Raw genomic sequence first — 15,207 nt, 5'->3', positions numbered from 1 at the left:
AGGCAAACAAGGGCAATTATGACCTTTAACATGACAGTAAAGTTCCAAGGTTATTGATCAGTCTTTGTAAGTACAGTTCAAAATGGAGAAGTGAAGTCCTAAACTCATCAATTGTACTATGATGCCCCACCCATCAAAACCCCATCCACAGCTCCACAGCTCTGTTCACCTAACATTCTGTCTCCTCCCAGTGAAGGAAAGGAGAGTAGGTGCTAGAGAACTTTACAATTTCAGATGGCTGAATATTAGCTGGAGTCTTTCCTGCCCATCACGCTCCTTTTAACTCCCACCCTTCTTACTTTCACTTCTCCATGTAAATAAATGGAATAGAAAAGTACTCAGCAGCTGAGATATGAGTTTTGTTCCTGTAAATGAAAGAATAAAGAAGTCAAAGTGAGATGGATGACTGAAGCCTGGTGCCCATCAGGAGACACTGCACCTAGGTCAGGGTTTCCCTGAGCAACAATTAATCTCCTTCCCTTTGAGACAGGAGAGTGAGAGACAGCTCATCAAAAGTACAGTTATTTCTCCATTTCCACAGGAAATTGGTTCCAGAATCTACCTCCCACTGTAGCATGGAGGAGGACCAGAAAAGAAAAAGATGAGTTTGTGTTCTGATAATGTAGCAGAGGGAAGGGATGGCATAACAGAGAGATAAAATTTTAAAAATTGAGCATGAAGAAAATAACATAGCACTGGAGGAATAAAATAGCCAACAAAGTCACATGAAACCATGTATGGGTTAAGCTTTGCTTTTTGCTTCAGTAACCTGTTTGCAAGGGTATATAAGGTGAGACTCCTTTGTTGTCAGGGCTCAGCTTTTGGACACGAGTCCACTGAGTCTGTGCTGGCACAATAAAACGTTGCTTCTTTCTAAACTGCCTCAGTGTCCCATATCTCAGCTTGAGATTACTGCAACATTTCTTGAGGGATCATCCAGGATTGCAGAGACTGATTTTTCACCATCCTTGTCCCTGGGGTGTGTCCTGGACTACCGGGAGTGATCCTGCCAGGCGCCAACAGACATTTGTTCCTGAGGAGGGACTCATTCTCCCAGCAAGTCAGGGTGAAGGCCTCAGATGCACAGGAACCTAGTGAGGCACAGGAACCAGCAAGAGGAGAGAAGCATCACTGGTCAGACTGGCAAGAATACGGATTCAAATTCAGGCCTGCCTCAGGAGGCAGAAGGGGAGACTGATCAACTCCCAGAGAACCCCAAGTAATCCTGTCTGGGGTAAAACCAAGTCTCTCAGGTTTAGGGTGTGGGGCAAAAGTGTGTGAGACAACTCTGGGAATTAGGGAGGTTGAGTTTTCTGCTGGAAGTAGCCGCAACTGAGGTTAAGGGATGGATAACAAAAATTCAGTTCTAAAGAGGGAGACTCACAAAAGAACAGATGCATCACCCACCATTCCTCTGGTTAGCCCTCTGGTTAGTATTTAAAAAGGTTTTTCTGGGATTAACATTTTTTTCTGGCATGCTTAATTTATAAAACTTTGTGTGTGGGTATGTGTGTGTCAGAATCTTCAAAATGGTTCTTAAACTGCTGTTATAAGGTTAATGTGATATTCAAGGTAACAAAAAACCAGGGTGTTTATTTTAAAGATCTTTGTTATAAACTGCTGAAGCTTTTTATATATAAATATGTAAACATCTTAAAAATTGTTCTTATTATAAAGTAAATGTAAAAAAATCATTACTCTGTTCTACTGCTACTTTTAAGAAAACCAGTTTTCAAACTTATTTCAATCAGGTCTTGGGAGGATACAGGCATTACGGGGTTAACACTCTGACCAGAAAGGAAAAAAGTAGGTGGGGGAGAGGCGTGGCCTACAACAGGATCTTAAAATTTGGGTAGTTAAAAATAACCTTAGCTTATTTTATTCTGTCATAAATCACAAATGGGCTTTCTATAAATTACTTTTATACAAAAAATAATTTTAAGGTTGCTTTCCTTCTGGTTTTTTTTGATACAAATATAAGGCACTAAGTTAAAAGGTCTTATGAGTTATTTTCAACAAGTAACACACATATATATATGTTACATATATATCATATATATATATGGTATTAAAGATATGGTTTTAAAAAATAAAAGACTAAAAAATACTTTTAAATTAAAAAAAAGATAAAGACAAGCTCCCCTAGGGGATACAAAATAATTTGTCATAAAAAGATAGAGCTTATAAATGCTCATGTAAGTAATTAAGTTAACTAAAATCCAGTTACATTAAAGGTTTTGTAAAGTCAAAATTTAATGTACTGATGTTAAACTAAAACTTAACTCTCTAACTTCATAACAACAGGTCTATCTTAAAAATATTATATTGTTCTTGATAACATTTACAAAAACTGTCTTAAAAGTGGTTTTTGTTTTGTCAGGATAACTGTCAAAAAGTTTTGGTGCTATAGGTTAATCCACAAATTTATCAAAACAACAAGAGTTTATTAAAACACAGAGAAACAAGAGACAGCTAAACACAGGGAATGCTGCTACACTGATATGAGGGTTGAGGCAGATTTACTTATGTAAAACAAAATTAAAAAAAAAAAACAAAGCCAAAGTACAGTTTTTACTTTTTATTCAGACAGGATAAAAGGTAAAAACTCAAAAAGGAATACTACACTGGAGGTTAAGACCTCCAGTTTTTATAAAGTCAACAAAGTGGAGATGTTAGTCCTACTCCTTCCACATGTCAGGCAGAGGAAATTTTTGACCTGAGATGGCCTAATTGGGACTATTATTTTAGGGGTGGTTCTCCATTGACTACAAGTTGATAAGATTCTGCTATATGTCATGAGCCATCTGTTAATGTCAACATCTGGGGTATGATCCCTTATTAACATCTGAGCCATGATTCTTGGCCATTAGGTTTCCTAACTCCACACTTAGTCCCCACAAATATTTACCTGTGCTCTCTGGTGATTTTTGTCAGGGTTTTAACTATTAAGGTAACTAGCTGATAACTAAATAAAAGTTCATTTAAATGTTGGTTTATGTAAAATTTTCTAGATGACCTCATGGTTAAACAACTGTTGTGGGTGATTCTAATGCAATCAATACCCTATATGTGTCTTTGGGCTATTTGGGTTTACTAAAACTGTTCTCCCACACACACAACTGATAAAAAAATCTAAGGTTTTACTTCAAAAACAACAACTAAACTAATATGTATATATAACCTCTATAGAGCTATGATGCTGTTACTAGTTCCTGTATACTAAATATACTTATTTTTTCAAGTATATCAAGCCTTCTAAAATACAAAATTTAGATAAATATAATAACAAATAGTTAGTGGACAGACAACTGTTCTATTAGTTGCTAAATTGTCCATAAAAATTTTAAGCATGACTCTTTTCAGTTTTGTCATTACAGTTCTGGTCCTTCTGGGACATTTACAATCAAGTCCATAAAAAATGACTCTATTAAGTACTTATGTGTCAACCAGGTTAACTTTTTAGATGTCTGCTTTTATTGGATTTTGTTTTATATTATACTTGTCTAAAAGCCCACTGCCTAAGAGCCACTCCTTCGAAGCCTCTTTGTTGATTAAATTTGGCCAAAAGGGTCTAGTTGGCACTGATTCCCACCTGATCTGCTTGTTAATTCCCCCCTGACTTGGGACCAAAACCAAACAAACAAAATCCAAAATAGAATTTTAAAAATCCTCATGATAAAAAGAAAAACAATAACCAATCAAAAAAGATCTTTGTATATGGCCATACCACCCTGCACATCCGATCTCGTCTGATCTCAAAAGCTAAACAGGATCTGGCCTGGCTAATACTTGGATAAAAAAAACGATCTTCAGAGGAGACAGCTCAGAGACAAGCAGTTTGGAGACAAGGGGGGAATGCCATCAAAATTCAAATGGAGTCACTCGTGCCAGACCTCTCAAAAATAACCAAAGCCAAGACGATTAAAATGTCACATGTGTGGCTCTCTGACATTAAAGCCCTTCCAGACACAAATTCATGTTTTTAGACAGGGTCTTCTACTTAGAGACAAAATGACTATTTTTACTGGCTCTAAACATGTCCTCTGATACTTGGAGATGGTAGTTTTAACTTTGTTAAACAACATGTTTTCTTAGACATATACATTGATAGTATATTGTTGCCATGGTAATTCTATTCAGTTAAAAAAAAAGATATTATCTGGGTAAAAAAATAAAATGTCCATCCATTAAAACCCCACTGGAGGGGCCCTTTTGTTGTCTTGTCTGTCCTCACTACAGTTAAAATAACAAAAATTGCTCCTTAGATCCAACATAGCCAAGCAAAGCCAGCCTCTCCCGAATGGGAGTGCAACCCTGACTCAGCCTCACCATCCAAGATCACCCTCGCAACACCTGCGCCCTTCCTCAACAAGAGACAAAAGGGAACCATGAACAATGGGACAACAGCCCTGCTCTAGTCACTCTAGAAGCCGACTAGTCTACACATGGAGGAATCTGAAACATAGGACGCACCTCTACTCTCCTCTACCTTTTGGGTTGCCCCTTACAAGTTTTCTCCCATGTGCTGAATGTTACAAGAGAGCTGTTGTTGGGACCTCCACACAACCATACTTTGTATCATACATCCACCAACAGGTCAGGTGTTACATTGGCTCATATACTTCCCAGGTTTATGAGGTAGTTGTTAAGTGATACTAAAAGTCCCAGAGTTAAAAAAAAAAACAAAAACAAAACATACAGGCTACATTTATCATAAAAAGTGGGGCTATGGGTCTTATCTTGGGAACATGTTTGATGTTACCCTGGCTGTTCCCCTGGTATTGCAGTCTATCAGGACTGTTATGGAGGTCACTATTTAAAAAACAAACAAACAAAAACAGCCACACATGTAATGATGCTATAAAAATACAAACCCCTAGATCAAGATGATGCTTTTTGACCCCAGGTGGGTCCGAGCACCAAAGTGAGGAATAATGTAGCAGGGAGGAAGACCAGAAAAGAAACAGACAAGTTTGTGTTCTGATAATGTAACAGGGGTAAGAGATGGCATAACAGAGAGATAAAACTTAAAAAATTGAAACATGAAGGTCACATGGCACTGGGGAAATAAAATAGTCAATAAAGTCACATGCAACCATGTATGGGTTGAGCTTTGCCTTTTGCTTCTGTAACCTGCTTGTAAAGGTATATAAGGTGAGAATCCTTTGTTCTAGGGGCTCAGCCTTTGAACATGAGTCCATTGTGTCTGTGCCAGCCAAATAAGACGTTTCCTGCTAAACTGTCTCAGTGTCTTGTATCTCAGCTTGAGATTCCTGCACCACCACTGCCTACCTCCTGCCTATGGATATCCAAATCTGCCAGTGCTCAAGTCCCTTATATGAAATGGTTCAGTCTTACCATATAACCCCACATCCCCTTGTATACTTTAAATTATCTCTAGATTACATATAAAACCTAATACAATGCTGTAATAAAGACATCTAAATGCTATAAATTCTTGTTATAATGTACTGTTTATTGAACGATGACAAGAAAAAAGTATGGACATGTTCAGTACAATTTTTTCTGAATCAATCCATAATTTGTTGAATCATCTGTACAGAACTCACAAATACAGAGAGCTTGACTCTGTTCCTCTAAACAGAGCTGAGGGGTTGGTGACCTGACCTTGGAGCCAGAGGTAGAAATGAATGAAAGAAGGATCTGAATCCATAAGAGCTGACACAGAATATCACACAATACAAGTTGAACTGACAGAACATAATCAGAAAATTAATGGACTAGAAATTTAGTGAGAGAAAAGACGGATAAAATGATTGTACCATTTTATTGTTCAACATGGTTTATATTTAAAACTTTTATTTGTATTCTAAGCACTTTCTTAAAGATACAGAATTGTTTTTCCTTCTATACCTCAAGCCCATAAAATTCATAATTGTCCCTCTTCATCATGACCTGTGTGAGATTCTCAGCCAAATCCCAAAACTTCTCTTCCCACAGCTTTGTCATCAAACACCTCCAGTTCTGAATATCAGGATCAGGATCTCTCTCTGTCTCTCTCTCTCTCCATCTTACACACCACACACACACACACACACACACACACACACACACACACACACACACTTCCATTTTTGCTGAATATAGACTCTGGATCCTGTGGCCACTTCCTTCTACCACTTCAAGAAAAATGAGAGGTGCTTCACTCCCAGTGAGAGATGCCCAGACATCTATTGAAAGCTGAAGTCACAAAATATACCAGTAAAACTGTTTACATACCCACTGCCACCATGTCTCAGAATTGTAATCTTTAGATTGCTCCCTTTCATGTTTTTGTCCTTTTTTCACTTTCAGGGCTCAATCCTAAATAGGTACTGGTTGTAATCATTAGGAAACTGAGAATGACATGTAGAAATTTCTCCTCAGAAAGTAATGGGTCATGTAAACAATGATTATGTACAGAAAGTTGATTATTCATAATATTAAAAGACTTGAAGCAATCTAAATGTCTAGCAGAGCAGATATATGGTTAGATAAAAGCTCACTCATATAAGGCAGTTTTCTAAAATTATGATGTAGATGTACAGGTATTTATACTTTTAAATTTTTATAAGGTATTAAGTGGTAGAACAAAGGTATTATCATTGTACAGACAAGTCAGTGTATCATGTAACCTAAGAAAGTAAATGGCACTTTGTCAAATTTTCTTTCCAAATTGAAATTGTGCTTACATATTAAGGGCATCATCATTATCATCAGCAGCTCTTTGAAAAACATCTTCACTGGCATCCAAAAGTTGACTTACCGTTGTTACAGCAAGTTTTTTTGCCTGAAAAAGAAAAGGCAGTGATCATCCTAAAAGACACAAAATCATATGTTAACATTGGCATCATCATGATGAATTATTATGGTAATAAGAGGCAAAATTGGAATGATGGTCCAAAGGCAAGGATTTTTCAAAATCAGTGTTTTTAATTTATGACCTACATATGATGGCAGAGAGAATCAAGAAAGGAAAAATACAAATTAAGCTAATGAATTAGGAGGCTCAACCCTCTGTATATGACCTCATAAAAAGATCTTTTGTAGAATACCATGCCCCCTAAAAACATAACCACAAATGCTTGGATACAAAAGTAGAACCAAAATAAGAACAGTGTAAGGCTGGTTGTTAAACTATTATAGCTCACAGTAATTAGCATAATTTATTAGATGTATTTATATAACTTTTAGACAGTAAAATTATCTGCAGTTTTCCTAAAATAAAAACTCTATAGTATGTCAGAAGGATGATCCCTCAGCATTTGATTACTATCTGTCTTTACTGGCCAATATAACTATAAATTCCACATTTGGAGGTTCCTCTTTTTCTCTTTCAATTCCATTTTCATTAGCTTGTGACTTCAAATGACCTTTGGTAATATAAAATAAGACATTTAAAGGAAATAAAAGAAAGAAATCATGGTTATATTCAATCGATAGACTCTAGGTCAGTGCATATTGCTGGTTAACCAACTTGCTTGACCAATAACTCACTGGTTATCATTGGTAAATGTGAGTATACTTCTTATTTGCAGGTATCAGAGCTTAGCAGGTTTATGATATCAAAAATGTAAACTAGGCTTAAAGTTTTCAAGCCAAAAAAAAAAAAACTGCACACATGCTTAGCACAAAAATACCGGCATCTAAGGTAAAAGTTTCTGTTGTAGGATGGCTCAGACAGAGAGAGGGGGCACCAAAGTTTTCAGGAAGCAAGTTTATTAAGCAGGCTGGCAGTGACTCAGCGGACTCGAGTCCAAAAGCTGAGCCCCGAGAACAAAGGGGGCTTTCCTTATATACCATTTACAGCAGGTTATGGAAATGGGGGGTACAGCCTGTCCCATACAGGGTCACATATTATTTCATTGGCTGTTTTATCCTCTGGGGCGAGGTGACCCTTCTCTTGTCTAGCCCCACATCCTACTAGTTTACATTACTCAAATCCGGTTTTCATTTCACTGTTGCACTCATTGTTTCTCATTATCTCCCTTCCTGACACAGTTCCAGAGTGAATTCTTTGGAGCACTGCTTAGTTGGAATAGAACAGGGATATTAAGTTCAAATATAACTGGTAAGAAAATAAAGTAAAAGAAACTTACTCATTCTAGTACTTTCTGGAAGATTGAATATAGTAATGATCAGTGTGACTGCCCTAAGACAGGACATTTGGACAAGAACCCCATTGGCAGTTTCTTTGAGTACCTCTCAGGAGTACTCTGCCAAATGGGTGTAAAGCAATTTAAACTATCCCCAAACCATTTCATGAGATAAGGCTAAAATTTGGGATGTCTTTCTCTTCTCCACACAACCCACCTTTTAATTGTGGTGTTGGGAATCAAATTCAAAGCCTCACACATGCTAGGCAAATGCTCTCAGTGAGCTACTTCCCGCCCCCACTTAAGTCTTGAGTTTACCTCAGGTTCAACATCTCTGGATTCATTGAAGATCTGCGTAACCACTTTAGCAGCAGAAGTGATATTGTCAGCAGTTAATTTACTGCTATCAGATGTTAAAATCTGAGCTTCTGCAGAAATATTTTTAAATTCTGCTGTGAAATTGTTTATCTGTTTAAGAATTAAAAGAAAAAACTAACTTTACACAACTATAGCTGAACATGCTGTAAGCAACTGTCAGTGAACAAACTGAAATTTGGCTGAGCCTCAATTAGTCTCTTGGACATCACACCCACTCAGCTTTTCATGTTTGCTTGTTTCCTTGTGTTAATGACACACTACATGCAGGCCAGTGGATTTCTCAGTCTTTACTGTTTGCCAGGATTGATTAATGGTCTGACTTAAGGAGATCAGAGCTACTCAAAGCGTAGGGATGGACCAACCTGGTTCACGGTTACAAAGCCCATGGGGAGATAAGCACAGAAATTGAGAGTTAAGTGCTTAGAAATTTACACAGCAATTTTATACTATTGGGTATAATAATAGTAAAATTATGGCTTTGCATTTTATTTCTTTTATTTTTTAGTAATTTGTTTTTATTGTATTTTACAAAACTATTGGTCTGTAATGGATTTTCAGTACAGATAGTTTGTGGAACACTAGTTTAGATAATATCTCCAAGTAACAATAGGCCCCAGGGCTCTGTATTGTGAGACTAAAATATGCTAACTCTGCAGTGGGTGTCAGTGTTGGGGAAAGCTTAGGTTTTCACTAGATGGCAGCATCATTTCAAAAATCAAACTAATATTCATGCTTGGGAAAGTCAGAAGCAATATTCAATCAGACAGAAATGCCTGTCTCATTCAATAGCCAGATCCTGCTATATATAGGTGTTAGCATATGTAGTAGTAAAACAGCATTGTGAGTTGAGCATATTCATGCTCACCTAAAGGCTCAGAGAGGTTAAGGAGCTCACCCAAAGTCTGCACAGCTTGGAAGAGGCAGAGCTAATTGTCACACACTGCCTGATCTGACTTCAGAATCTGTATTTTTTTTCTTGTAGTCTGTGTGATTGCAGCCACTCACACATCCTGGACTTCCAACACCACCACCCCCACTCCCTGACCATCTGTGATTATGGAGTCCGCAATACAATGTGGTTTTTAAAATCAAGAGCAGCTCCATACTTTTCGGCTGTGATCACTAGGTAAAACACTTCACTTGTTGAGGAGGTTATATTTTCCTATAAAATAGGTACATTCACACTTACCTTGGTGACTGAGAATTAAATATGCTTAAAGAAGCTATTAGTGTGTGTAAAGTGTTATATACAGTATAGACAAGGTCCCAGCTTACTATGGTTTGACTTATTTTTGGACATTACAATGGTACAAAAGTGATATTCACTATTAAATATTAACTAATTTTCAATGATTAATTTTTATCTTTTCCTAGGTTAGCAATATGTAATACACTGTTCTCTCATGAGATTGGACAGCAGCAGCAAATGACAGCTCTGTTTGCTACACAATGATGAGAATAAGTAATTGGTGACTTTAAAGTGCACTGTGCTGATGTCAGATGGGTTAGGTGAGCTAAATGCATTTTCAGCTTACAATGGCTTCGTCAAGACATAACTCCATTGTAAGTTCAGGAGCATCTGTATTTCACAGTGTCCATCAATCAGCAAGTATTATTAGCAGTAACTATCCTTAACATGGAAATGACAGCTAACTCACAGGCATTTATTGAAGGTTAAACGAGAACTATGAAACATGCCTGGCACACACAATGATATCTACATTAAAGTAAATTCCTTCTTCCGCCCTTGATATAAGCTTTTCCATGGACACACATTTGCCTACATCCTCAGTCAAAATAACTTAATCTGCATGAAAAAAATATGTCCTTCTCATTTCACCAGCTCATGGATTCAACCCTGACACCCAGCATCAGATCTGGAGTTTCCTGTCTGTAGGGCTCCGTAGTCATGGTGCTTTTCCCCATCATTTTAATCCCGTGGACCACCAAAAGGCTTTCTTTGGTCTCCAATGTCACAGATGTATTTTCAGTCAAAATTTCACTGTTCTAAAAAGATAACACCATTTAAAATGATTTCTAGATTATAATTTGCTGATGTTTGCTAAAACAATAAGACTGGTTTTAGTTTTTGGTTATGTTACTTATAATTTGAAAGTTTTTAAAGCATTAATTTACTACCAGAACAAGACTCAGAACTTCTTGCCCATCAGATGGATCCTAGGGCATACCTGCTTCTCCAGGGTTTCCAGATTTTCATTGCAATTTCCTACTGACACATTCTGTAATTCTATCTCTCCATATTGAGAGAAACCACACAGCACGGTTGCTATTGGATTGCCAGCTTTAATAAAGAGAAAAAATGAAAACAAAACAGGGTTTAAAACAAGACCTCCATAGCGACTGCTGCACCTGTTCATATGCTCCATCCCAATGTGACTCTGCTGCTCCTCCCATCAGGAGTGGAATCTATTCCTCCACTTTGTGAATCTGGGCTGACCTGTCACTGACTGAGCGGTAATGTGGTAGAAATGTGTGAGTTAGAGCTTAGGCCTCATGACGCCTTGAAGTTTCAGGCTTCACCCTCACAGAATGCTTTCCTGAGACTATCATGTGAAGAAACAGGTCTACATTGCATATATACATATATGCATATATATACATATATATATATATATACGAAAAAAAACATAATCATTATATGTATGTATGTATGAAAATACATAATGAAATCCACTAAAATGTTAAAAACGAGAGGGAAGATGGTGAATTTCAACAATGTACATTATATGCATGTACGCAAATGTCACAATAAAACCCCCTTGTACAATTAATTTATGCTAAAATTTTTTAAAGTAAAGAAGCTGTTCTAACCCATTGGAGGACAGACCATGTAGAGGACAGTTACAGTGATGTAGCTAATAGTCAGCACCCATGCTTCCAAACCTGCGAGCAAGATGTTTTGAACTTCCCAGCACAGCTTAGTTGCCACAGTCAACCCACAGTCCTGTGAGAAATCTAAACCATTATTGCTTTAGGCCAATAACAGTAAAGGAAAAGTAAGTCAGTTACCACAACAATATTTTATGCAGCAATCACTTATCTTGACTTTTTTAGCCTGAGGTTCAAATGACCAGTTTTAGTCAATTTTTCCTTCTCTTTATGTCTATGAGGAAGATTTATCTTACAACAATTAAGAACAAAATGAGTTTGAATTGGCTATGATAGAAATACAAGACTAGGAATAGTATGAAAAATTCTTACTGAATGTTAAACTACATGTTGATAAATGCAAATTTACCCACAGTTAATACATTATCTTTAAAATTATATTGTTGGCTCAACCTGAAATTCAAAAGGAAATATAATAAGCATATTGTTACAATAGTTTCTCAGAAAATAGAAATGAATAACCAAGTAAAAGACGGAGATTCTCTTGTTCTACAAAAATAATATATATCTCATCGGTGTGATAACCTGCATGGAGGCATTACTGACCTTTTTACTTCTCCTAACTCATAGCACACAGTTATGTTTTGTAAATTGCACCTATTTTATGAATCATTATGAAATATTTCAGATGTAAAAAACATGAAATTAAGCCAACAGGCACCATACATACACTATAAGTGTACTATTGTATATGTGCTATGTATAGTAAATGCAAATATAATCAAAACCTCCTTCTCACTTCTTGAGCTATTAATCTTGAGGCTGGAAGGACACATGTAATAAATAGGATCATGAATACTTGAGTAATCACTTAGAATAAAAAAGGGAAAGAAGCACATAGGAAAGAGCAATCACATAATTTATTTAGCATTTCAAAGTACCCTTGGCATGCACAAAAAGTAAATATCTAAATAAAATGTTAAATTCTCCTTAGAATCATCATTGATTTATTACTGGCAGTAGTTCTACAAAACATTTTTTTTGTAAATGACACAGAATTGATTCCATTCTTAAGCAATCCAGTTCTGTAAGACATGTGGAATTAACTGCAAGATTGCTGAGATAATAGTCAATGCAAATCAGAAACAGGCAAAATAGTCTCTAGTTAACAGGAAAGCAATCTATGCATTTCCAAAGGTTATTCTTAGAACATGTTAGCCAATGTGGTCTGAAATAAAATGAGTCACCAACATCCTGGAACATGCAGGAACACATTGCAAATGGAAAATATTATTTTCTCTTTCATTCCTGAGAAGTCTCTATGCCAGGAGAAACATGGTGAAACTAGGTGATGTTTTAAGATGGATAACTAAAATGACCAAAGACATAAAGGAATACCAATAATAAACAGACTTAACCGATTTCATTTCTGCTTGAAAAGATGCAGTCTGAAATGGTATGCGGTTAGTCTATAATGAAGACTAATTTTAAAAATTGAGATAAATTATATAACTCAGCAAATACTCACCTGATTAAATTCTAGTAAATAAAAGAAGTCAGTTTAAGTAATGATCAAGAGGAATTCACAAACAACTAATCCATATTATGGTTTTTAGAAAAATTATGATTATGTGAAATACTACCACACACTTTAAACTTTAACATCATGAAAAGGAATGAAGCCTTCCCACTACCAGGGACTCAACATTAGTTGAATTAGTATGACTCAGCATACTAATTCTAATATCTAAACAGAGGGGATTTTTGGGGAAAAAAATACCATTTAGAGTGTCCTTGTCACATGTTTGCAAAGAAGGTCCATATCTTCCCACTGCAATTCTGCCAAAAGTATATATGCCAGATGTACCTTTTTCACAGAAATTAGCTATAATGGAAAAACAAAAACATTTCCTCATTATAAATTACACTTTTTTTTAAAGAAAAGAAAGCAGATAAAAGGTGAAATTCAAAACCTATGCAATGTAACCTATGAAGGTTAATAGAAGGCTTGTCAAATCCACAGGGCTGCTGGAACTTCCATACATTCCTTTCTGGCTAAGTTATTGCCATTAGAATAAACAGTACATCAGATAATTGATTTCAGTCAAAATGGGCACAATACATAGCTGGGTAGAGGTGGAATGTGGCCAATATTATACCAACAAGGATTGTTAGAATCTAGAGAAGTAAAAATATACAGTCTAACGTGACAAAGGGCATCAAGAGGATGTGGGTCAAAACAAAAGGCAAAAATCATGAAATTATGAGAGGGACAATAGGGTTCTGGATCCCAAGCATCCAGCATGAAGTGTAGAGAGTGTTGGGAAGTACACCTCATATCAACACACTGCCTTGAATATGGATTCTGAGACACCATTGATTGAAGTCAAACCACTAATTTAACTCTTTGAGGGAAAGGAAGAAGAAAAAAAAACTTCATATAAATTTATATTTATGATGATGTCTCTTGGTTTTGGAATAGTTAAATATGTAAAGTTGCAACATTTAAAATGAGATAATATGGTATATATCACCAAATGAAAGGACCGTAGGGAATCATATTGCACATTACTCTAGATTAGAGACTTGGCCAGAAGAAAATACATATTTGAGTTTATAGAGAAAAAACTTGATAGGAAACAGACAAAATGTCTTGATTATTCAAATCCCAAGAAGAAAACGTGGCTGTGGCTACAGATTTAGTAAACACATCTTTATGCTATCACTATTATGCCCAGTGTTTCTGTAATTATTAACTGAAGCTTCTAGAAGCTTTGCTGCTGCTCTTATTAACAGAAGGGTCACCTAACCTCACACTCGTATTACCCCAAGTAACTTACCAATTGTACATCTCAGCCCTTTCCATTCTTCTGTACAAATACATCTGCCATTTTCCCAGGTTCCACCATTCCTGCAGAACTCAATAGGGGTACTTGATGGGGGAGCAGATGTTCCTAAGGAAAGAAATAAATGAAAGAATAGCATGGGAACTGCCTGATGAGTTTCTCCTGTCAAGTCTATGGCCATTTAACTTCTGTATGCAAAATCATTACTTTGAATATCATTGCTGAGAAATAGCCTTTGTAATATTATCACTAGCAAAATATACACTGAGAATATTCTCAGTGTACACAGGTATACAATGTCTATTAGATGTTATGGATATGAAAAAGATGTATTTGAAGGACACAACACCTTGACTAAGGAGATTTGAATCCCTTAAGAAAGGGGAGATTATACAGATGAGAGGTAGATAATAGGTAGACAAACAGACAGACCAAGTCAAGTACATGCATACTTCTAAGACACTAGTGAGAAGGCAAAGAGGAGAGACTGAGGATAGAGGTAACCTAGCCAAAGAAGACCTTCCAGAAGAAATGGTATTTTCATTAGAATATAATATTAAATCCAGAAAAGCCAGGTAAAAATGGATGACCCAAGTAGGCAAAATCACAAAAGCACAAAAGTTCTGATGAAGAGAAGAGTTTAACATATAATATATGTTGTTTCTATGTGGAACAGCAGCAGAACATAGACTGGACTGTGAAGGGATGTATCGAGCAAGTCATGGAGATTTATTCCTGAAGGAATAAAGTGGAGCCTTACCTAATCAAGGTGTGAGAGGAAACTGTTTAGGGATATCAGAGAAATAGGGAATTAAAGGGGGATATCCCAGAATGGAGAGAGACAAAGAAAGAGGCTCAAAGTCTATACTTTCAAATATATAGAGAGGAAAATGATTTTAAAAAGTAAAGGGAACTTTAAGCACCAATGGACAATAGCAAATAGTTCAACATATATGCAAATAGAGTCACTTACACAATGCAAAAACATAAAGAATAGGAAAGAAGAAATATCCAAAGAAATTGTTGTCAAAATTCCT

General features: G+C 36.4%; 1 protein-coding gene across 1 annotated transcript in view; it reads right to left on the bottom strand.

The window, feature by feature from the left end:
• Nucleotides 1-15,207, bottom strand: part of Adgrg7 (adhesion G protein-coupled receptor G7) — a 60,530-nt gene that overhangs the window by 32,668 nt on the left and 12,655 nt on the right. The window contains exons 2-6 of the mRNA XM_020183764.2: nt 14,165-14,278; nt 13,105-13,209; nt 10,664-10,776; nt 8,415-8,564; nt 6,693-6,790 (exon numbers count right to left, since the gene is read on the bottom strand). Coding sequence (XP_020039353.2) covers nt 6,693-6,790; nt 8,415-8,564; nt 10,664-10,776; nt 13,105-13,209; nt 14,165-14,278 — 580 coding nt within the window. The remainder of the gene's footprint in view (nt 1-6,692; nt 6,791-8,414; nt 8,565-10,663; nt 10,777-13,104; nt 13,210-14,164; nt 14,279-15,207) is intronic.

The sequence above is a fragment of the Castor canadensis genome, chromosome 5 (genome assembly GCF_047511655.1).
Source record: "Castor canadensis chromosome 5, mCasCan1.hap1v2, whole genome shotgun sequence".
NCBI lineage: Eukaryota > Metazoa > Chordata > Mammalia > Rodentia > Castoridae > Castor > Castor canadensis.
This window is presented reverse-complemented; position numbering and strand designations above follow the sequence as displayed.